The 23,613-nt window shown below is 37.6% G+C and overlaps 1 protein-coding gene across 1 annotated transcript; it reads left to right on the top strand.

Moving 5' to 3' along the window:
• The first annotated feature begins 509 nt into the window (after nucleotides 1-509).
• Nucleotides 510-22,488, top strand: LOC136873949 (trypsin-1). The gene is made up of 7 exons (XM_067147338.2): nucleotides 510-594; nucleotides 1,909-1,980; nucleotides 3,646-3,788; nucleotides 5,324-5,415; nucleotides 15,399-15,505; nucleotides 18,668-18,858; nucleotides 22,263-22,488. The coding sequence occupies exons 1-7, from the start codon at nucleotides 543-545 to the stop codon at nucleotides 22,422-22,424; spliced, it is 819 nt and encodes a 272-aa protein (XP_067003439.1). The 5' UTR covers nucleotides 510-542; the 3' UTR covers nucleotides 22,425-22,488.
• The last annotated feature ends 1,125 nt before the right edge of the window (nucleotides 22,489-23,613 follow it).

Below are 23,613 nucleotides of genomic sequence, written 5' to 3'. Positions count from 1 at the left end.
TTTATGTCCTTCCATTTTCTAATACCGTACTTACAACTACATGTTTGAAATGGACTTTATTTCCGCATTCCACATTTCTTTTAGGAAATACACTTGAAATACAGGACAATCAGAAAAAATTCAACACCTGGGGCTGTCCCAAGAAAAATATGATGAATGAGAACCCTAGGCTATAATCAGCATTGAATACAAATTAACAATATCTATGATGCACTGTTGGAAGATGATATGTCTTCAGAATTCAGGCCCTGTTGATAGATAAACTGTCCAAAGTCTGTTATATAAATCATCATCACAGTAATCATTAACAGGGAGCCATGTAATTAAATAGAAATCACTGATTACCATAATGTTATCAGTATCTTGAGTTATCTCTTCTCTAAGGACATTTTAAGCCTCTGATCTTCTAAAGGTATTAACCAGCTGATAGGTTTGTTAACTCTCATCTGTTATCTCTAATGATTTGGTGAGTTCATTACACATGCTTCCCAAATATATAAAAAGGAAGCTGGTGGACAATCTAGCAGAGTACGGTACTGGCCATGATGAAGCTTACAACTGTCCTTGTCCTTGCCCTTGTGGCTTGCACCCTTGGTGAGTAAAAAGTGAAGTAAAATGAGACCTATTGTAAATTCATGTGTTTCACATGTTACTGATGACAAAAACATTTAGTTTGATTCAAGATAAGTAGTTAAATAAAACAGCCTAATGTGATTTAGTATGTGAATTTTAAAAACCTTAACTTCTTCAAACTGATCATGAAAAAAGAGGATTTTGCTCTTAAACAACAAATATGTAACTTCAGGAAATTAACTCTTGTGTGTAAAAGCAACTGGAACAGAATACTGAGAAGTGGAAATGAAATTATAAGAATATTCCACTTTAAAAGTATTTTCCTTGGATGTAAAATTTTAATACGTTTCTTTAGTTATGATTAATGAGCCTCTGTGGCTCAGGCGGCAGTGCACCAGGCTCTTACTGCTGCGTTCTGTGGTTCAGATACCAGTCACTTCATTTGAGATTTGTGCTGCACAAAGTGGAAGCGGGACAGGTTTTTCTCCGGGTACTCCAGTTCTCCCTGTCACCTTTCATTCCAGCAACACTCTCCAATATCACTTAATCTTCTTCTTCATCCATTCCCTTTTCCAGATTTTCTCTAGGTAGGGTAGTGTACCAAAGCCCTCCACCTTAATTGTTCTTTCCACCACTCCTCTTCTAGTACTTTATTGCTATCAACTCCTCTATTTGCAATAAAGTCCACAACAGAGCTCCTCTATCTCATTCTAGGCTGTGTCCTAGGCCTCTGTATCCATGAATGTTTCCTTTGGTATTCTCTCTCCTGGCCTTCACATCATGTGTCCAAACCATTTTAGCTTTGCTATATCAATCTTTTTGAATGCACACTCCCACGCTTCTCCTTATTTCCTCATTTGTATTCTATCTCGTCTTGTCTTTCCCTGTATGTTCCTTAAGAACCTCATTTCAGCTGCTTGTATCTTACTTTGGTTCCGCTTAGTCAACGTCCAGGCTGCTGAAGCATAGGGCAGTATAGGTTTGTAATAGGAGGAGAATAAAACCTTCTTGCACTTCATTGGCACATCTTTGTTCCATACAATGTCTCTCATACACTGGTAGAAACTTGCAGACTGCTGTATTCTTAAATCAATTTTTCCATCTGTCATTCATTAATCATTGCCCCAGAGGAGTGAGACAGGCTTCAGTAGCTGGCACAATTCCTGTCCTCACCGCCAGATGGGGGCTTCATTCATACCATTCCTGACCCTGTCGAATAACTGGAAACAGGCTATGGATTATTTGTTGTTCTTTAGTTGTTAGTAATACAGATAGTACATTGAACTTGGCTTACATATTCCAGTTACTGAATGCAGTTTATTCCTCTTCTTTCAGGTGCTGAACGGCCAGTTGCCAGGGTTGGCTTCAACCAAGGACGCATCGTTGGCGGTACTGATGCTCAAAAAGGTAAGCTGAATAACTATCATTTTAACTGATAATGTAAACTTCCTAAATTATTAAAACCTAAATTGATGTTTGAATTCAAATGAAGCCCAGGTGCCTATCATATTTAACAATTTGCACTGGTCTTATTAAAAATCTCACATAATATCAACAGGCTTCAAAATTACGTCAAGGCAAACAGCAAGTAGTTCTATTATTATGTGATGACTAGCATGATTAGCTTTGCAGCTTAGGTGCTGGCTTTTCATGTGAATGGTCGAGTTTTGAAGCCAAGCGGATCCCAGATTGGAAGTTTCACCTAAGAACTTATATGGTAGTAGGAAGTGCATCTTAATCTATTTCCCTATGGTGACACGTATAACTGTGTTCATGAAATAAATCTCATTTGAATCTGTATTGACAATTATGTTATATAAGTTGAAAAATTAGTATAATGGTTCCACTTTGTCAATACCTATAAGTTTATTTACAATTCAAAGTTGTAAAAACATCATATTAAAATAACAGGACATGTTTTGGCTGCATTAGGCCATATAACTGTGTTAATGTATTTATGTATGAAAAGCAGTACTGTAGATATTTAATTCAATTCTTCTTCTTCTTCCTGGTTTTTATCCAAATTAACTTGGGTCAGCATTTGGCGTGGATATGGCCTAGTTTTACAGCCAGATGCCCTTTGTGAAAGCAACCTCATGTAGAGGGATATATATTGACCAATGTGTCGTGTTTCTGTGATAGTTAGTAGTGTGATTTATTGTATGTAGATGAAGAGAAGTTTATTAAGTTGTACACAAAAACCCAGTCTCTTTGCAAATGATATTGCGGTGTGGGAGCAAACAGGGAAGGCAACTTGACGTGTTGAGTGAGATAATTGAAAATTATGGAATGAAGATCAGTGTGGAAAAGAGGAAGACAATGGTGTTGACTAGAGAATAAAGGGAACAGGAAGAAATTATAAAAATAAAGGGACAAAACCTTGAAATTGTGGAAGTGAACTGATGCAGGATACAGGCCTAAACATGGAGATCGGTAAAAGAATTCAAGATGGAAATGCATTCTAACAGAGTGTGAGAAATCTTGTGTGGTGGAAGGAAGCACCAACAAATTATAAAGAGGTGATGTATAAGGTGTACTACTGCCCAGTACTGACATACTGCAGCAGAGATCTGGAAGACATTGACAAAAAGACAAGGAATTCCAGATATTGGCTGATATGTTAGGGCGAGTTGCTTTCCCATACTTAATTTTTCTGAAGGCTAACATGACTTCTTCAGATGTGAATAATGGTGCAGGCTCAAATGTGGATTCAGGACACAGTATTGATGGGTGTGGGAACTCTTTGTCGTACTGCTAATATGTGTTACTTGGAAACTATCCCTTACAATATCATACCTTTCTCTGACCCTCCTAATTACTCCTCAAGTCCACTACAATATTTTCATTTCAGTGACCTCTAGTTCCCTTTCCAGTGCTTTGGTCGACATGGTCTCCTATGTTAATATTCTTAATTTTCTTAATCGTGGTTCCACCCTAAATAATATTTATCATAAGTTTGGAGTTGAAATACTGGATTGAAGACTCTTCTTTTTAAACCAATAACATAAGTTCAGTCCATAATGAAGCCAAGATTGAAATAAGAAAAACATATATTGAATGTTTGTTTTTCAGGCCAGTTCCCATATCAAGTATCTCTGCAGTATGTCTTGATCTTCATCACTCAACACTCATGTGGTGGTTCCATCTACACTCCAAACTGGATCATTACTGCTGCTCACTGTGTCACAGAAGTGCCAGCAATTGGTCACTATGTGGTCAGTAATCTTTCTTATACTAAAAACCTGGCCCCGTTATTTACTCAAGAGTGTACATTATCATAACAGTAGCATAATAGAAGTATCTTTTTAGTCACAAAACTTTTCCCACTACAGTGGGAGCATTTTACTAAGAACCAGCTGTGCGGTGTTTCTCCTATTGGCAAGTGCAAGTTGTTGCTGTGTGTTGGCAGAGTTCAGTAGTGGTGATGCAACCGTATAACAGTATCACGAATTACACTACGTTAAAAAGTTTTTTTACTTACCAATGTTATGAAAGGAGATGCTAAAATTGCCCGCCTTCATTGTACACACAAATTTGGCACCACTTTAAGAAACTATACATCATGTGCTGTAGTAGTCCGTCTCCTTGGCTGAAAAACCTACATAGTGGCCTTTGTTTCAGAGGGCCACAGGTTCGATTCCCAGTCGGGTTGGGGATTTCAGTCTTAAATGTTTAATATTCTTGGCTCAGGGTCTGGGTGTTTGTGCTGTCCCCAACATCCCTGCAACTCATACACCACACACAACAGTATCCTCCACCACAATGACACACAGTTTCCTATACATGGCAGGTGCCACCCACCCTCGTCAGAGGGTCTGCCTTACAAAGGCTGCACCAGGCTAACATTAACCACACAAAGTTATTGCTGGAGTTCACGTCGTGGTATGTAACAAAATTTTAATATTAATTTTTTATTTAGCATTTTACAAATGATGATGAAGTGAAATGAAATGGCATATGGTTTTTAGTGCCGGGAGTGTCCGAGGACAAGTTTGGCTCGCCAGGTGCAGCTCTTTTGATTTGACACCCGTAGGTGACCTGCGCATCATGGTGAGGATGAAATGATGATGAAGACGACACATACACCCAACCCCCGTGCCAGCAAAATTAACTAATTATAGTTAAAATTCCCTACCCTGACGGGAATCGAACCCGGGTCTCCTGTGACCAACGGCCAGCACGCTAACCATTTAGCCATGGAGCTGGATTCCAAATGGTGATGAATGTCATCTAATTTTTTCTTTGGTGAGAACTCTACTCTTTCTATATGATCTCATACTGTAGGATGAAACCTTTGTATGGCTTGAAATTATAAAGAGTATGAATTGTTATATAAGCTGGAACTTTTACACTCCAAATCTTTCTTGAAATCTTGGTTGGACTCGACAGATTGATTGAGATAACACTTAATGGGAATCCTGCATGTTATGCAGTTTTAAACATATATTGAGCTGTAATGGAATTCGTGACTTAATACACAAACTAGAACAGCATGCAACTCACACTCACTACTGTAACTAGAAAACTTACCTTGCATCCAAGGCCAGGACAGAAGCCTGCACACTTCCCATGCATTGAACCTGGCAATGACTGTCATGTCACCGATATGAAAAGCACATTGCAGAGCTGATTCTGCACCTAGCTGGCAATAGCCCCCCCCAAAAAAAAAAAAAATTGCTGTATAATTTTTATTGAATATTCTCTAATGTAGAGAACGAAATATAATTTGAGCCTGTCTTTATTTCATTAGGCTGTTGCTGGTGAGCACAATTTGAATTCAAATGATGGTACTGAACAGAGAATTCGTGTATCCAAATCCATCGTTCACCCTGACTACACGGGGTAAGTACCATTTTCATGCCTTATTTTAAATATTTAATAGATCTATCAATTTATTTTTATTCATTATAAAATACTGTATTGACTGCTTTTCTGATGGTAGGATATATTAAGGAAACTAAGCAAAATTCCAGCGGGGATACATTGGAGCACAGACACAATTTTTGATGTAGAATACAATCTGCATGATAGGTATTGCAGAAAATGGATTTTAAATTCTTTTGTTGATATTTTGACTCTCAATTCTGCACAAATTTACACACCTTCAAGACCATGAATTTCAAATAAGTTTCTTCCTCAACGACAGCAGATGTGCTTGAATGAAGCTTCAACTCACCTCACCTCACGACACTCGACCAACTTAAGTTTGATGCTTCTGATAAGCCTTTTGTAGCTCAAATTTTGATGATTTTGGACATTTTGGAATCTGACAGGCCACTCTGTCATCTTGAATATGTTTTTGATAATTCTGAAGTAATTTATTATCCACACATTTTGACATTTTGTTAAAGAAAGCCTTTAAAAAAATCTAATTCTTTGCACCACAATTTCCTCAAATATTCACAAATTGATTTTGTTTATTATAGAACACACACCTAACATTAGGTACTACTATGTCAGACCCCGGAGCTACCCTAATTGTTAACCTAGCGGCAGAGTGAATTTAGTACCGGTACCTTACAATGGTGGCACCATTGAATCACCCGTTAGACATCATATCAACATCAGAGTCATGTTATTAGAGAGACTGAGTTTTCGTATGTACAATGCCATACCGAACACCACTGTGTTCTGTACACACACACGCACGCGCACGCGCACACACACACATACGCGCGCGCGCACCCCCCCCCCCCCCCCCTTCATTACAGGAGAATAGGAAATGAATTATCCACCTTTCAGTTCAAAATTAAATGGCATAAGTAAAATTTACACCATTTCATGTGTATGGGACCGGTTTTGACCCTTACGTAGGGTCACCTTCATCCATGTAATTTAAAATTGGCAAGTTAATGAAAGTATAAAAAACATTTAAAACCTAGAAAAAGACATCTAAAAACATAAAAACATGTTAAAATACTACATACTCAGAGCTTAAAAACACTTTAAATTACTTATATCAGCCAATAAAAGCTTTGTCAAATTTCGTTTATGTTAACTTATTTGAAATTCCCACATTTAATCACCACATGTATGTCCAACTTGATGTTGAGGATCCACTGTTCAGCTCTACTGTGATTGTCTTCTCAGATTGATATTGATAAAATGACTTGCTGTTTTAGATTATAAACAATATATCCGACATGTGGCTATAAAATGTATATAGGAAAATTTTTAATATTTATTTCCACCTATTCAATACAATACAAGATATTGGCATTTAAGTTAAAACTTTTTTTTTTTTAATCACTTGTAATAATGTTGTTATAACATGTATCCAGAGGTTTCTGATTAAAATGAAAGGTGATGCAATTATGTTGGACAGGTCCAAAAGTATTCTCCTGACCATGTCGAATAGGATCGGATTATTAAGGAAACTGTTTGTTGTCCTCTTACATGTCAATTGTGTCCGACTTGTTGGCTGAACGGTCAGCGTACTGGGCTTCACTTCAGAGGGTCCCGGGTTTGATTCCCGGCCAGGTCGGGGATTTTAACCTTAATTGGTTAATTCCAACGGCACGGGGGCTGGGTGTATGTGTTGTCTTCATCAACATTTCATCCTCATCACGACACGCAGGTCGCCTACGGGAGTCAAATAGAAAGACCTGCACCTGGCGAGCCGAACCCGTCCTGGGATATCCCGGCACTAAAAGCCATACGACATTTACATTTCATGTCAATTGTGTTGGCGAACTGTTTGATAACTGAAGTTTCTTACTTACAATCTTCATTATAGACCGTTATGCCTTTCAGCATTCATTTGCAAGCCTCTGTGAATTTACTACATGCTGCCACAATCCTCTATTTGTAACTAGTTCTGTGGCCTCATTTCGTTCCATACCTCTTACCTTTAAATCATTAGAAACCGAGTCTAATCATTATCGTCCTGGTCTCCCTGTACTTTTCTTACCCTCCATAACAGAGTCAGTTATTCTGCTAGGTAACCTGTGTCTAGAAATTATATTGATTTCAAAACTGACATGTTTTGGTAATGTTTATGGCTTCAAATCTATAGATGTATTCTAGGTCTATTTTTTTAACGATGAGCAGGGATCTCCTATATCGTACATACAACATAGGCAGATTTACTAGGAAATATATTTTACATTCTTCACAATATCTCTAAGAGGTTTGGTTATTACTATTAGGTCTATACTTGAGTTGGAAACATCCAAATTTACAGTAAATGTACAAGTCAGTTTGAAGAAACAAAACATAAGATATCAGATGAGATTCTGCAAGTTGCTTTACGTCGCACCAACACAGATAGGTCTTATGGCGACGATGGGACAGGAAAGGGGTAGGACTGGGAAGCAAGTGGCCGTGACCTTAATTAAGGTACAGTCCCAGCATTTGCCTGGTGTGAAAATGGGAAACCACGGAAAACCATCTTCAGGGCTGCCGACAGTGGGGTTCGAACCCACTATATCCCGAATACTGTATACTGGCCGCACTTAAGCGACTGCAATTGTCGAGCTCGGTGAGATATCAGATCTTGATATTACACATGCCCAGTAGTTTGCAATGTCCAATGCACTCAGAGTGGCTTGTAGGAGATCATCTTCTGTACAAAATGTTGGCCACAGAGGAGACTGGAACTTGTAGCTCATGGTTTGTTCTTGTCCATTCTTATTTTGTAGTGAAGTAAGTGGAATTCGGAAGAGGGAACATGGAAAGAAATCATTTATATAAAAGGGAATCTAATCTTAGTAATTTCTTATCGGGAACCTTAATATCTTGTAATTAAACGCACCTGTTTTTGGTAAAAATGTTTGGCTAATTTTGTAATTTAAAAAACATCATTTTGGTATTTTTTTGCCATATTTATCTTATCAATAATTTTGCTATATTTTATCTCCACTTTTCAGCAATAAAGGGTTCTAGGACATTTCATACCACGGACATTTCGTACCACCGGACTTTTCGTACCACTTGACCAGCTGATTACCTGTGAAGTGTCAGCTAATGACTTTAAAATATTTAAGAGAGGACATTCCGTACCATTTGAAAGAGTGGGAAGTATTGCGAAGTAAAAACGATATCCTAATGAATGTATTCATGTGTATATCCATTGCCCACTACTGGCGCGTGAGTCTTCTCACGGTGTAACTACTACTCGGGCGCAACTGCGCTACTTCCACCTTTCAGTAGTTTCCTGTTTCCGCGTGACCTTCAAACTCATATTGGCCAGTTCATCAGAATCTTTCATTTTACTTACTTGATACTGAAAAATGCGGTAGTTTATAAATATTCAAAATAACAGTAATATTATCCATCCTTATGCTCGTCAGGCACATTGTGCCCGAACACCTTGTATATTTCTTCTGAACTGTTTTGTTTCAGGATTTATACTTCAAAAAATCGACTTTCTTATGACCATATTTAGGTAATCATACGTGATAGGCATAGTTCAAGGGGCATTTATTCAAATAATATACTTTTCTTCAGCAAATGTTGTAAATTATTCTTGTTTCTGATTTCTAAAGTGTGTCTGTCAGGCTCATTATGCCCGCTGGCGTGGAAACGGAATTCCAATTTGACATCAAGTGATACGGATTGTCCTGACGTAATTATTTGGGGATTATGGCAAAACTGTTTGCAGGTAGATAACGACCTAGGTGGTACGAAATGTCCTTGAAAATCAAGTGGTACGGAATGTCCGTGGTACGAAATGTCCGGACACCCAATAAAGTTAGAACAAATGGTAGTTGACAGTATATTTGCAGCAAAACATCATATTTTGTTTTTACGTATGTACAAGAAACATGAGAGTTATGATTCTGGTGAAAAATATATTACATGATGATAATGATGATGCTTGTGGTTTAAAGGGCCTAACACCTAGGTCATCGGCCCCTCATATATTACATATATCGGAGCAAGAATGTTTGGAAATGAATCCTACCACTTGAACAAGTAGGACCTAGCCTATGTACTTAATTTACACATCGGTCTTGAAAATGCAGAGATATTATGGGTTCCATATTACTGGGAGTCAGAGCTTGTCAGATATTATATTACAATATGTTGAAAATGACTCTCTCACTATCAACATTACTGACTGGGATTCATAAAACCTTCACTGCAGCTTCCACAAAATATCTATCTGTATGCTCATTTCAAGGAAAGAAGAATGGCAGTCAAATCAATATATTTACCTGCTCTACATAAACTACCAATTAGATCCCTAAACACAGATATTCTGACGTTGAAATTTCTCGTAGGATGGATGAGAGACTTCATCATTTTAAAAATCACATTTCATTAAGCTTCTTGAATCAGAAATGATTTCCCATAATTTTGTGATTTTGTTTAAAGGGAAACAGTCTTGAATTTTTAGCCAAATTTTCAAAAATTTTGCAATTCTGCACTTCGCTAAAAACAGGTGCCTCTACTTATAATTGTCAGTTCACTTCTTCTTCTGGTTTAGCAACTATAATGGCACAATTTTTCATATCAATAATAATGTTATTTGCTTTACGTCCCACTAACTACTTTTACGGTTTTCGGAGACACCAAGGAGCCAGAATTTAGTCCCGCAGAAGTTCTTTTACGTGCCAGCAAATCTACCGACACGAGGCTGTCATATTTGAGCACCTTTAAATACCACCAGACTGAGCCAGGATAGAACCTGCCAAGTTGTGGTCAGAAGGCCAGTGTCTCAACCGTCTGAGCCACTCAGCCTAGCAATTTATTATATCAGAGTTGCCGTATTGTGGATGTTGAACCACTTTAGAGGTTCTGTAGCCTGGATGTTCTTCTGTGCACTTTCCTTCTATGGTCAGTTGTAGCAGGTTGTACTTGTCATTTTGAAAGATGCAGAGCTGCATCCAGGCTAGACTCGTGCTAGTCACTGAGGAGTTCAAGTGTGTTTGACATTACATGTTCCTTGGTTGTATTCTGAATGAACATTGGTAACTCAGCCAAGAGATTGCACGTTATAAACTTCATATTAGAGCCCATATTGTCAAAGTATCAACTTGTGAAAATTTGGATTTTATAATTCCCCCTTTACAATACTGTAATTGTCTTTATTGAAAAGAATACATTAAATTACACCTGTGAAACATGTTTCATCCTCTTATGGGACATCTTCAGTCACAAATACAAATACAAAACATTAGAAATAAGCCAAGGACATGTTGAAATAGGTAAATAAAAAGTCTTTGTATTCTGTGACGCAGCGTGATGGCGTCTTGTCAATCTTCAATATTAAAATGGTGCGGCGTGAACATGATATGAAGCATGAAGTCCAATTAAAATCATATGTTAAAATTGCTGTTCAAAACAATGAATTGTCAATTATAAAACACCGTAAGTGGCTGTGTGAATAAAATTATGTGCATATTGTACATAAAACAGTGTTGTGGTGATGCCACATTAAAATAGCTTTCTTGATTAGGAGGTGATTGATGATCCAAGTTGAATCTGATTGTGTGTTGACAATAGGGGCCTAAAAAAGAAAAAGAAAATATGAATGAACTGAAGAATAAAATTCAATTAAAATGTGAACTAAGTGCCCATCTAGTCACTCACCTCCTTGCCAAGAGATCAAGGCAAGAACTGAGCATGCAGAAAACACCTTCGTTAAAATGAAGAAGGTTCTCAGCATGTGAGGCTACAAGTGGTCAGGGACTATGTATTTCCCACACTATTGCATAGAATAGAAGGGTGTACTCTAATCCAAGCCCTGTGCAAGAAGCTGGAAGCCTTTGAAATGTGGGTCCCTTGACGGATGTTAGGTATCTTGTGGACTGAAAAAGAAAGGAATACTGAGGTGATGGAAAGACTAAACAAGAAGACCAAAGTAGTCCTTTCCATCAAGAAATGGAAACTTGGAAATTTTGGATACGTGATGCAGAATGAAAAGTACATGATCCCACAGTTGGTGATGTAGGGCATCTCAGCACAATAAAGACCTAGCCGAAGAAGAATCTTCTGGTTAAAGAACCTGAGGTACTGTTTCGAGTTGAACACAATGTCACTTTTTCATGTGACAGACTCAAAGACTAGAATGGCCATGATGATTGCCAACCTTCGATAGAAGATGGCATGGTAAGAAGAAGAAGAAGAAAATCAAAATAGGCTGTTTTCCTACATTTTGCGAGGATTAAGATATTGCATGATCCACTTGCATAACAAGAGTATCTCCTTGTTGGTGGCATGGTCTACCCATGGCATCTTGAACATTCTGGGATACATCCACATTGCAAAGGCCTGCAAAATGGTTAATTAACAAAGCCTTTATTGTCCATTTCACAACATGCCGAGTTTAGATTAGAGGTCAAGTTGCATACAAAATGTTTTCATTTTATAAAAGCACTTCTTGTAATACTGATTCATGTCTTAATTTCTACATTTGGATGTCATTCTTTTGTTAGCACTTCAAATGGATACTATTTCAATTACATTTCCATCCAGGGAGATGACAGCATTGGTGATTTTCTGCTTGCTTATTACCATGAATTTTATTTCCTGAATGTTTATTTTAATGTCAAACACTTTGCTTATTTTGTTGATCATATTCCAAAGGAATTGAAAGTCTTTTAAATTGTCAGCAAGTAGCCAGCTGTCATCTGTATAGCGGATTGCATTTATTCGCTTCCTATTGATCTTGATTTCTTTATTAACTTCATCAAGGTTAGCTCACTATAGGGTGCTTATATCCTTCTACTGTAAAATTATCCCTGTCAGAGGCTTTTCCGATGTTTAAAATCTGCTCTAATCAAAATAAAATCTCTCATCTTCAGTTTAAATACTGTACTGAAAATTTAGAACATAAATTATTGATCAGGGTTTACTTTTATTTTCTGCCATTTTTCCCAAGCTCTTATGGGAACATGGGTGAGAACTGTGTGCCATATATGGACCTAGCCCAGTTTTACAGCTGGATGTCTGTCATGACACTAATTGGTCTGTTTTTACTGCTGTTCTAAATTATCGTTGGTTAATATTTTCTTTTCACTGTAACAAGTATATGGTACATCAGTAGTAAGCAGTGATGGGAAGAGTACAAGAAAAAGTAATAGGGTTTGATTACAGCTACCTGAGAATTATTTTTCTCAATTATGATTACAAATTACTTTTTCAACAAGCAATCAGTAAAATTACACCCCGCCCTCGTTGGAACTTCCAGAAAGCTGACTGGGATTTGTACGCCAGTTATACTGATGCCAACATTGGATGGGTTACACTAACACCTGAGAACTATGACCTATTTGTTGGTTTAATCAAATCTCCTGCCAAAAGAAGCATTCCTAGAGGTTTTTGCAAAGACTATGTCCCTGGCTGGAGTGAAGAAACATCTCCCTTAAGTTGTGAATTTGATAAGAACAGTAGTCATGAAAAAGCTATTGAATTGCTGGAATCCTTGGACAATGCTAGAAGAGAGAAATGGCACAAGACTGTTGAAAACTTGAACTTTACCCATTTAAGTAGGAAAGCATGGTCTCTAATATGGAAACTGGATTCAACATCTGTACCTACAAGAAAGCATTTGTCTATCAGTGTAGAATCCATAGCTACCTTATTTCTACATCCAAGACAGGGACAAGAGGTTTAGTAGACAGGTACGATCGGAATTCAACAAGTTAAAATGAGAAATCCAATCACACTCATTTTATTGACGACCATTCTCTTCAGAAGAGATACAACATGCAGTGGATGCTCTTCAGACTGGAAAAGCAGTGGGATTTGATGGTGTATATCCTGAGTTTCTCAAGAAATGTGGTCCAGCTACGAAACGATGGCTTGCAAACTTTTTCAGTTTCATTCTACAATCCAGACATTTACCATCATCTATCAAGAAGACCAAAATCATTGCAGTACTGAAGCCAGGAAAAGACCCCCAGCTGCCTCAAAGTTACAGGCCAATTGCCTTACTCAGCGTCACCTATAAATTACTTGAAAGACTCTTACTGAATAGAATTGCTCGTGCAAATGAGCATGTGATTCCCGTCAAACAAGCTGGATTCTGCCCTAAACGTGATTGCTCTGATCAAGTCCTTGCCTTAATTACATTTCTAGATTGGCTTTGAGATGATACTTAAGAGTGTCTCTGCCTTTCTGATACCGTCTGGAGGAAAGGACTCTTCTCAAACTCATGAAGACAATTCCTTGTCTTAAAACAGTCACTCACATCAACAGTATGTTGTGTAACAGGCTATTCCAAGTTCACAGTGAAAATGCCAAAAGCAGGTTCCATTTACTCAATAATGGTCTACCACAGGGATCAGTTTTATCCCCTATACTATTTAACTTATTCATTCACAATCTGCCAGAAACGGCATCCTGTAAGTTCATCTGTGCAGACAATATGAATCTCACAGTCCAGAGTACCTCCTTTGAAGAAGCAGAGAATATTTTGAACAATGACCTTCAGAAGCTGGATGTTTATTCAGAAAGTGGTGTCTTCGACCAAATCCTTCCAAATCTGAGGTACCGGTAACCACATTTCACCTCAACAACTTGCAGGCAAAATACCAACCTAGAGTGATGTTCAAGAATCAATATTTGAAATACAACAGCTGTCCTAAGTACTTACTGTAGGAGTGATATTGGGTGGAGCACTGACTTACAGCCATCATATTGAAAAAAATGGCTGCAAAACTAAAAAACCGTAATAACATACTCAGTAGTCTTGTTGGATTGGGAGAACGTCATTCTTCATTATTCTACGCCACAGACGGACAAGAGCTTGCTGTATCCTGATGTGAGGGGGAACAATATTACTCAGTACAGGTAGTCACTGAGATGGAGTGCAGTGAAGAGTGCCAGAGATTATCCTTATTGTCTGGTGGAGATGGATATCAATCAGTTGGCAGTGGGAGCTGTTCAACCATATTCCTACACAGTATTCAGCTGGAGAGTATACAACAGCCAAAGCAGTAGTCCTGAGAGTGTTGGCATCAGCATCCCATGATGTATTTATCATTAATAATGCAATGTGTTTTGCTATAAAAACTGGTATTTTGTTTTATGGATATGCTTTGCTTTAATAAAACAGCTTGTTTCGCTATAAAAGCTAGTATTTTGTTTCATTGATAACAAATTTTTTATGTAATACAATCCGTTGTGTAAGAGAAACTGGTATTTCATTTCATGGACATGTTTTTCCTTAAAAATACAATGCATTTTGCTACAAAAACTGGTATTTTATACTCCTTGAACAAATCGACTGTGCACCGACCCATCACACAACTCTTTTGCCATGGCTCCTCATGGGTTAACGGAATGTTAGCCTTAAGGAGCTCACTGTTCTTTATTATTTTTTTAATATACAAATAATACAAAAGTTTCCAAGGAAAAGATTTTTTTTTTAAGACAAAGACATTAAGTGGCTTTCATCACTAGATGAGACGAAACATTTGCAAAAGTACCTTTTTTATAGGTAATGACTTTTAGCATTTCAACTAATTTTTCATTTACTTTGCAAATCAATTAATTCGTTCTTAAAATTCTCCTTGCTAATACTTGACATCTGAAAAGATGCCCCGCCCCACAAGGGCATTTGAAGGAAAACCGGTGTTTAATTTTAAGAACATCATTGCAATGAATGGAGAAGTAAGGAAGTACATCATCCTGAACTGGTGAAGTTAGTGATTCTGCTGAAGTAAAACTGTTTATTTTTCCCTGTATATAAGTTACTAGTGTGTAATGATTACAATTTCATTTCAAGAAGTAAAAAGTAATAATTACAAGTAAAAATTATTAAGAATGTAATCGTTACAAGTAATTTGATTAGTTTTACTCAATTTATTACTTCCCAACTCTGGTATTAAGGTGGAAGATACTATAAGTTATAATTATAAATTGTCTCTGTGCAGTGGTGTGGGCCCCAATGACATTGCACTTATGAAGCTGCAGTCTCCACTCACCTTCAATGCTGCTGTGGCCCCTATTTCTCTACCAGCACCTAATGCAATTCCCACAGGTAAGTGTAATTTTGTAAAACTAACAAACAGTACATGAAATCATTGCAGGTATCATTGTTATTTATAAACATTAAATAGACTAAGACATGTAATGGAAAGGGCAAAAGAGAGTATCTAGACATGCAACAGGTTACACTCCAAAAATCTTCAGAAATAAACTTATTCCTGCATCACTTTAAATCTGCATTTCTTACACCAAGACTAATTTGAATTGGTTTTAATGCTTTGCTCTACCTGCAGGCAAGTCCAATGAAATTGAACTACAGGGTTATTGTAAATTAGTTACCTAAAAGTATCATTCAATAATTTCAAAATTACTATCTGAAATTTCTTCAGATGTTTACCGAACTTCATACCATATTATCAAATTTTGAGGAACACACTTCTCTTGCACCACGTCATCAAATTTTAAGCAGTGTTGACAACTCATGTTCACAAAATGTAGTTAAGCGTTATGTTAAAAACAGCTAGAAACCGCTAAATAACAGATAACATACAGTCACTGACTCATTGGCTGAATGGTCAGCGTATTGGCCTTCAGTTCAGAAGGTCCCGGGTTCAATTCTTGGCCGGGTCGGGGATTTTAACCTTCATTGGTTAATTTCAGTGGCCTGAGGACTGGGTGTTTGTGCTGTCCTCAACATCCCTTCAACTCACACACCACACATAACACTATCCTCCACTACAATAACACGCAGTTACCTACACATGGCAGATGCCACCCACCCTCATTGGAAGGTCTGCCTTACAAGGGCTGCACTCGGCTAGAAATAGCCATACAAAATCAGTTAACGTACAGGCAAATAAAAAGCTTAAATAAATAACTAAATGGTAACTCACCCACCACGTACTTATCCTCCACTACAAAAACACACAATTTCCATACCGTCCTTAGAGGGTCTGCCTTACAAGAGCTGCACTAGGCTTGGAATAGCCCCACAAAATTATTTATAACTGCACAGAAATTGGCTGCTACAGAAATATTTAATTTTATACATTCTCAAAACACAAGGATATTCATAAACTGTGGATAGCCGGTGGCTGAAGGGATGATGCTTGGAATCCAACCACCTGCACAATACTGTATTTATGTGAATAATACCCGCATATATTTTTAAAAAATATTGAGGTACAAAATTGGGGTGCGGGTTTTATTTGCATCAATGTTGGCATTTTTTTTTCAAAATCAGCCTTCGTAAAGTTAGGGTACGGGGACTATTCGGTGGCGGGGATTAATCACGTAAATACGGTATATCACCGTATATCACAGAAGATAATTTTGAAATAAAATCACCATCTGCGACGGCTAATTTTTGTGCGGTTGAATGTACATAGCAAGGCTGAAAAAGGCATATTTTGTCAGTAATAGCTCACATACTCAGTGCTGAACATAACTGAATCAGCCGGAGCTGAAAAGCATTAAGTCAAAATTGCACATTTTTTAAACATTCAGTATTCCGAAGTATTGAAGCAGGGGCCTTCGAATGGCATAAGAAAGAATTAAGCCAGCCTTCTCTTTATACAAGAAACCACTGCAAAGTGTAGTACGATTGGAGGAAGAAAGCAATAAGTCAATGACTTGCTTGCTTTCAGCGTTGTACCCTTACTTAATGTTCGCCACACTGCAAGATTTCCGCACGTTATTTTCATGGCATTTCCTGGTTGGATATTGTTTACTTTAGAGAACCTAATTATAGGGGAAGCATGTGTTACTTGGGTAATATCTCTCCCAAAAGATGACAAGGCAATCTTCACACGAATAACATCATAAAACATGCTAACAGAAAAGATTTCCTTACACAAACTACTGTAGGAAACACACCATTGAGAAGAAAAGAAGCAAAGATTGCAGATAAGCAAAGACAGTCTAACTGACCATAAGTAGCCAAGTACGGCAAATGACAGGTAGTGATGATTATTGTTCTAAGAGGAAGTACAACTAGGTAACCATCGTCTATATAACACAAATCTGAGAGAAAAAATTGAAGGGATGCAACATTTCAAAAAATGAAGATATCAGCCAAAGAAAGACTATGGCCATGAAGTGCGCGGAAATGAAAGACTCCCTAGCCATTGAATACTCTAATAGCATCCAGGTCAGAAAAGAACAAGAGGAGACGGAGGGAGATTGGATAGGATAGATGAATGTGAGGAGCTAGGCACAAGTATGGAAGCAACACGAGGACTCACCTCAGAGCCCCGTTCTCGCTAACCCACACTCACAAGTTGAAAGCCTCTGAGGCCCTTTTATTCACCTCTTACAACAGGCAGAGGATACCATGGGTATTATTCTACTGCTCCCACCCACAGGAAGAGATAAATGAAAGAGAGTCTTTGTAACGTTCCATGTCATGACTGGTTTTGTAAATTATATTTTTACAGGATTTAGGTGCTTTTAATGTTACAAATACATTTTTAGACAAAATATAATGTGAAATATTCGTTATGGATGGCTTTATGCCACATTAAATTGACCATGATGCTGAAGAACATTAAGTCACTTTTTCAAAATTGATTCTGGAAATTGTTTACTGCATTAAAAAGGGCCTATCACTAATACAAATATAACCTGAATAGTGACCCACAATACAGAACACTAATATTACATTTTTGTTATGTTCTGTTGGGGTAATAACATTTTTTCTTTCTCCTGTAAAGTAGTGAAAACTGAATGAATGCTTTTCAGCTCCAACCGATTCAATTAAAGTATATAACCTATGGAAATTGTAAAAATATTCAATCAAATATGGCTTAAATAATAAATAAAAAATTATTTTAGCATTACCAAACTGCAGAGTTTTTTCTCCCAATTCAACTCACTATATAATACTCATTTATTTGCAAGAGAATAGTCTGAAATACTGATTTGCTCCCTAAGGAGCTGCTTTAAAAATAAGTGCACCCCTGAATTTGCCTGATTTAATATTTGATATTAATACCTTTTTAATTAGTAATTCTTCAGAAAAGAGGAGCATGTTTTCTTTTCTTTTTTTCTTTTTGCTGGCATTTTAATACCGTTTATGAATATGAAAGCAGAATCTTGAGATATTTGAGGTGGACTTTCTTATTGACTCACCTGCATTAATGTCCTTCTTACTGTTAAACATAAATTTAAGCTATATGAGAAGAATTGTTTTATGTCATGCATTTTTTTACTCTAGGTGAAGCTATCCTGTCTGGCTGGGGAAGCACAAGTCAGTCCAACTCACCATCCATGCCCAACATTCTGCAGACCGCTACTCTGCCTCTATTGGACTACAATGACTGTGCTAATGCTGTTGGATCTGATGGTCCTCTTGCACCCACCAATGTCTGCACAGGTCCTCTAACTGGAGGATACTCAGCATGTTCCGTAAGTTATTTACAACTTAATTTCTACTAATATGTAAAACAGAAACCAATGGTGCCACAGCCCTGATGGGCCTTGGCCTATAAAGTGACTGCCGCTCAGCGTGAAGAACTGCAGATTATGAAGCAATGCGTGATCAGCGCAACAAATCATCTTGGCCTTTATTCTTAGCTTTCTAGTCTGGGACTGCTGTTTCATCATCAGGTAGCTCCTTAATTATAATTATGTAGGTACCAGCCCTCAGATTCAGGTAAAAGTCCCTGATATGGCTGTAAATCAAACCCAGAACCTCTGGGTAAGAGGCAGATATGCTATCCCTGGATTGTGGGGCTGGCTTTCTTGTAGTATAGCAGAGGGAGGTGGTGGTAGTGATTATTGTTTTACGAGGTGCTTCCCCTTCAAAACTGGTAGTATCAGTTGTCCTCTGAGGGGAAATATGTACTCACTAGTTGCAATAAATCATATACATTAGCAAAATTATTCATGCTAATTTCTATTGTAAGTCCCTGGACAAATGGGGAAATAATGGCTGTCTACACCAGCAAGTATACAGAGCAAGTAAGGTAAAAGTTTCTCTATCAGAGTGAAATCATATGGTCCCTTTCATCAACATTGTCCAGGAGGTTTGATAAACAGAAAAGGAGGTAGAGAGGAGGCAGGTCAGTCATTACTCTCTTCAACTTCACCTTAGCATCCTAGAGAAAACCACTTCGCCTTCATCTTGCCAGGATAAGTTATCAATCAATCAATCAATCAATCAATCAATCAATCAATCAATCAATCAATCAATCAATCAATCAATCTGTGTATCAGTGGTAGAGTGCCAACCTCTGAATCATAAGATTGCGGGTTCATAACCGGCAGAGGTAGTCAGATTTTTGAAAGGTGGGAAATATTCCATTCGGCACTGAATGTCTTCTTCTTTTTGTTTCCGAATTTGGCCGCCTATGGACCGCATTGAACTTAAGGCTCTTCTTCTTCTTCTCCTCCCAGAACCTCTTCATCCTTTCACTTCTGATCTTCCTTTCTTTCTCAGATATGACCAGTTTGGGTCTACATTTTGGTGGTTTCTCTTGGAATGTTTTGATCCTGTCATACAATGTTGGCTTGTAAAAGATCTAAAGTTTCCCGTTTGGTGTTTCATCGCAGAAAGTGTTAGCAATAGAAACAAATGTTCTGAACACAATTAGATGGCACCCGCAGAAAAGCATGCAAAGTGTCGCATGTCATATTGGTGTGCCCCAGTGGACTGTGCATTGAGCCTTGCATGAAGAGCGCCTGTGAAGATACCACATACAATGTGTACAATGCCTGCACAACAAGAATTTTCCACAAGGGCAGGAATTCTGTACGTGGCTTCTAAATGAAACAGCATAACAGACACTGTTCTCCTTCCAAGTCTTCAGTTTTCATGTGGGAAAAGTAGGATAAGAAGAAAGCCAAATAAACACCTTAAAAAGGAAGAAAAGATGAAAGATAAAGGTGGTTAAAGATCATGAAATGAAGATCTGTCAAGATGGCCACTCATTGAGTGTTAAAGCCCTCCTTTCTGATGAAGTTGGGAAATGGAAACAAACTCTGAATTACTAACTGGTTTGATAGAAGGGAGTTTGGATTTAGGAATGGTTATTTCAGTGAAGCTTAACTTGCAGGATTCTGGAAAAAATATAGCATATATTTTAGATTCAGGAGGTCAAATGGGCTATATCACTATTGACCTATCCAACGCTTTTGATAGGGTAGATCATGGGAGTGGGCTATTGAACTAGACAAGAGAGTGGTTTTAAAGAGTTGCCAAATTAAATAGAACTCAGAGAATTAGAGTAAGTGAAGTGTTATCTGATCCTATAATGCATTCATTTAACATGCCCAAACCATTTAAGTCTAGATGACCTTTCCTCCATTGATTCATTTAGTCCTAGGTTAAATCGGATCTCATAATTTTTCACGTGATCAAGTTATGAATCTCATTCCGTATTGACGGTTATCACTTTACAAAATAAAATATTTATAAAATCCTCCTATCAATACAAGTCAAGTCGTCTGTTTGATGAAGCAAAGTCTATACATGTTTCAGCATAATCTCAAGGCCATCTTCAGTAGTAAAGCAATGATTACATAATATACAAACAAATTAAAAATCGTAAAGAGACGAGAGGACTTTGCACCTCAATGTGTTTTTAACTCACTAATCATGATCACTGTCACTTCACATCATTACGATTTTTAATTTGTTTGTATATTATGTAATCATTCTTTAACTACAGAAGATGGCCTTGAGATTAGGCTGAAACATGTATAGACTTTGCTTCATCTAACAGATGACTTGACTTGTATTGATAGGAGGAATTTATAAATATTTTATTTTGTAACGTGATCAAGTCGTGTCTTTTGGAGGGCAGTTCTAAGAAATTTCATTTCACAGGCCGAATCCTACTACAATCCTTTGATGTTAGTGTGCAGGTTTCCAAAGAATATGTAAGGATGGGAATGAAATATGACTTGTACAGCATCATTTTTGTTTGTACTATATCCTAACCCATTTTCTTCAGTATATGCTCAGAAATCTTATCAATTCCAGCTGATATTCTATTTTTCAGCTTTTGTATCTTATTGTAAATGTCATTGTTATCACTAAAGCCCGGATTTTTATGCAGTAACAGGTTAGACTGCAAACTAATTTGGTTAGCAGGAAATGTCGGCCACCCACTCTTCCATAGTGTAGCAAGAGTAACATAAATTATAGGGGTTCTGATGGGCCGCACCCCTAATGTTTATGCAAACCACGTAGCACACTCGTTGTGAAGGTAGACTATACTTGCTACTCACTTCAGTAAGTTTGCATTCTAATCTATTAATGCATAAAAATCTGGGCTCTAGTTATCACAGGTAAATTTCAATACTTTGTTTGTATTAGCCACCTCCTCTACCTGGATATTATCTTTGTAACCAAAAATCTTTACATACTGCTGAAGTGTATGAAGATATGGAGATTTTCCTTGTTTTTTTTTTTTTGGTGTTTTCATGTTTGTCCTGTGTCCTATTTCTTCTGGTCCCTCTTCCTACACTGACCTGGCATTATGTTCATCCCATTATGAGTTTCTACTTTTTATTGCTGTCTCTCTATATATGACTTGATTTGATACTTGTTCGTTCTTTTCCAAGACTTAAATCCAAAATAATATAATTTTGCATTCTCACTGTTTATAAGTTGATGCTGTAAAGCATGGCTTAAACACAAGTAGATCATGATGGTAAACCTAAATATATATTCAAAGCTTGTAATGACCGAAATATGCATGAAACAGATTTTTCCCCACAGTTTTAGTTGATATCTTAGATATATGCTATGTGTATTTCATTTTTAAAGCTGTTAGTAACTCAGCAATGTTTATGACATGTTTCAGGGAGACTCTGGTGGCCCTCTTGCTCAGCGTGATGCTAATGGCAACTCTGTGCTCATTGGTATTGTATCCTGGGGTTTCATCCCTTGTGGTTCTGTCAGTGCACCTTCGGTCTATGTGAGAGTATCAGCATTCATTGACTTTATCAACAGCAATGTGGATTAAAAGAAGTAATTTTGTAAATGAAACTAAAGAATGAGGCAATAAATTTTCTTAAATTTGTAGTATACCCTTATGTTCTTTATTTTACCTCATAACAACACTGACAATATTTTTCACATGTATAAGAAGCAGTCGAATGAAAACCAAACACCATCATAACGCACATGCTGCACGAAAGGTGGCAACACTGTTGTTATGTATCGATACTGCCATCACTGTGGTAGGAGAACTGCATGGTGACAATTCACTGGTGCATGCAGTTGTTGGGTTATTGGAATGTCTTTGTTGGTGCATGGATTGGACTAGTGTGTTCATCCAGCCGTAGAAATGGAGACAGGCAAAGAAGAACAGAGAAGTGTGGTTCGTTTTCTGGTGGGAGTATGTGAAAATCATCATCGCATGTCTGCTGTGAATGGCAAACACTGCATGTCCACGGAGAGCCCGAGAGAAAATGGCAAAGCTAACAACAGAAAGATCGCAATTCTCCCCCACCAAAGAAATCCAAAGCTATTCACACAAGTTCTGGTAAAGTCATGATGACCTTCTTCTTTGACTTACAAGGGCCCTCTGCTTGTCGACTTCCTCGAGCATGGAACCACAATAAATATGCAGCACTATGAAGACGCATTGCAGAAACTGTGATGCGTCTTAAAATTAAAATGCCCTGGAATGCTGTGGGATGGAGTCATCCTGTTGCATGATAATGCCTGCCTCCATACTTCCAATCTGGTGAAGGCTATGCCTCAGCGATTAAATTGGGAAATACTTCACCATCCCTATCAAAGGGTAGAGAAGGGTCCACCTATTCAATACCATAACCTATGACCTCAACATCCTTCATACATTCCCGATCTTTCACTTTGTAATTTTCACATTTTTGGTGACATAAAGAAAGACATTAGTGGACGTCAGTTTCATTCGGATGAAGAAGTGCAAAGGTTGCTGCGGTTGTGAATCTGTCAGTGACTTACCTCCTTCTACAACACTGGAATTGATTCTCTTGTCTCCCAGTGGGATAAATGTATTAACGCTTTTGGTAATTATTTTTTAATGGTCACATTGTAGCAGGTGTTTTCATTTGAGTGCCCCTTATAATATAAGGGAGAGAGTAATATTGTGTATAAGACTAACATATATTCGGAGGCATTTTCTGAATAGAGAAATATTTCACACCATTATCCCTAAACCATGG

This window comes from Anabrus simplex, chromosome 1 (genome assembly GCF_040414725.1).
Source record: "Anabrus simplex isolate iqAnaSimp1 chromosome 1, ASM4041472v1, whole genome shotgun sequence".
In the NCBI taxonomy this organism is placed as follows: Eukaryota; Metazoa; Arthropoda; class Insecta; order Orthoptera; family Tettigoniidae; genus Anabrus; species Anabrus simplex.
Note: the sequence above shows the minus strand (reverse complement) of the source record. Positions and strands in the feature narration are given on the sequence as shown.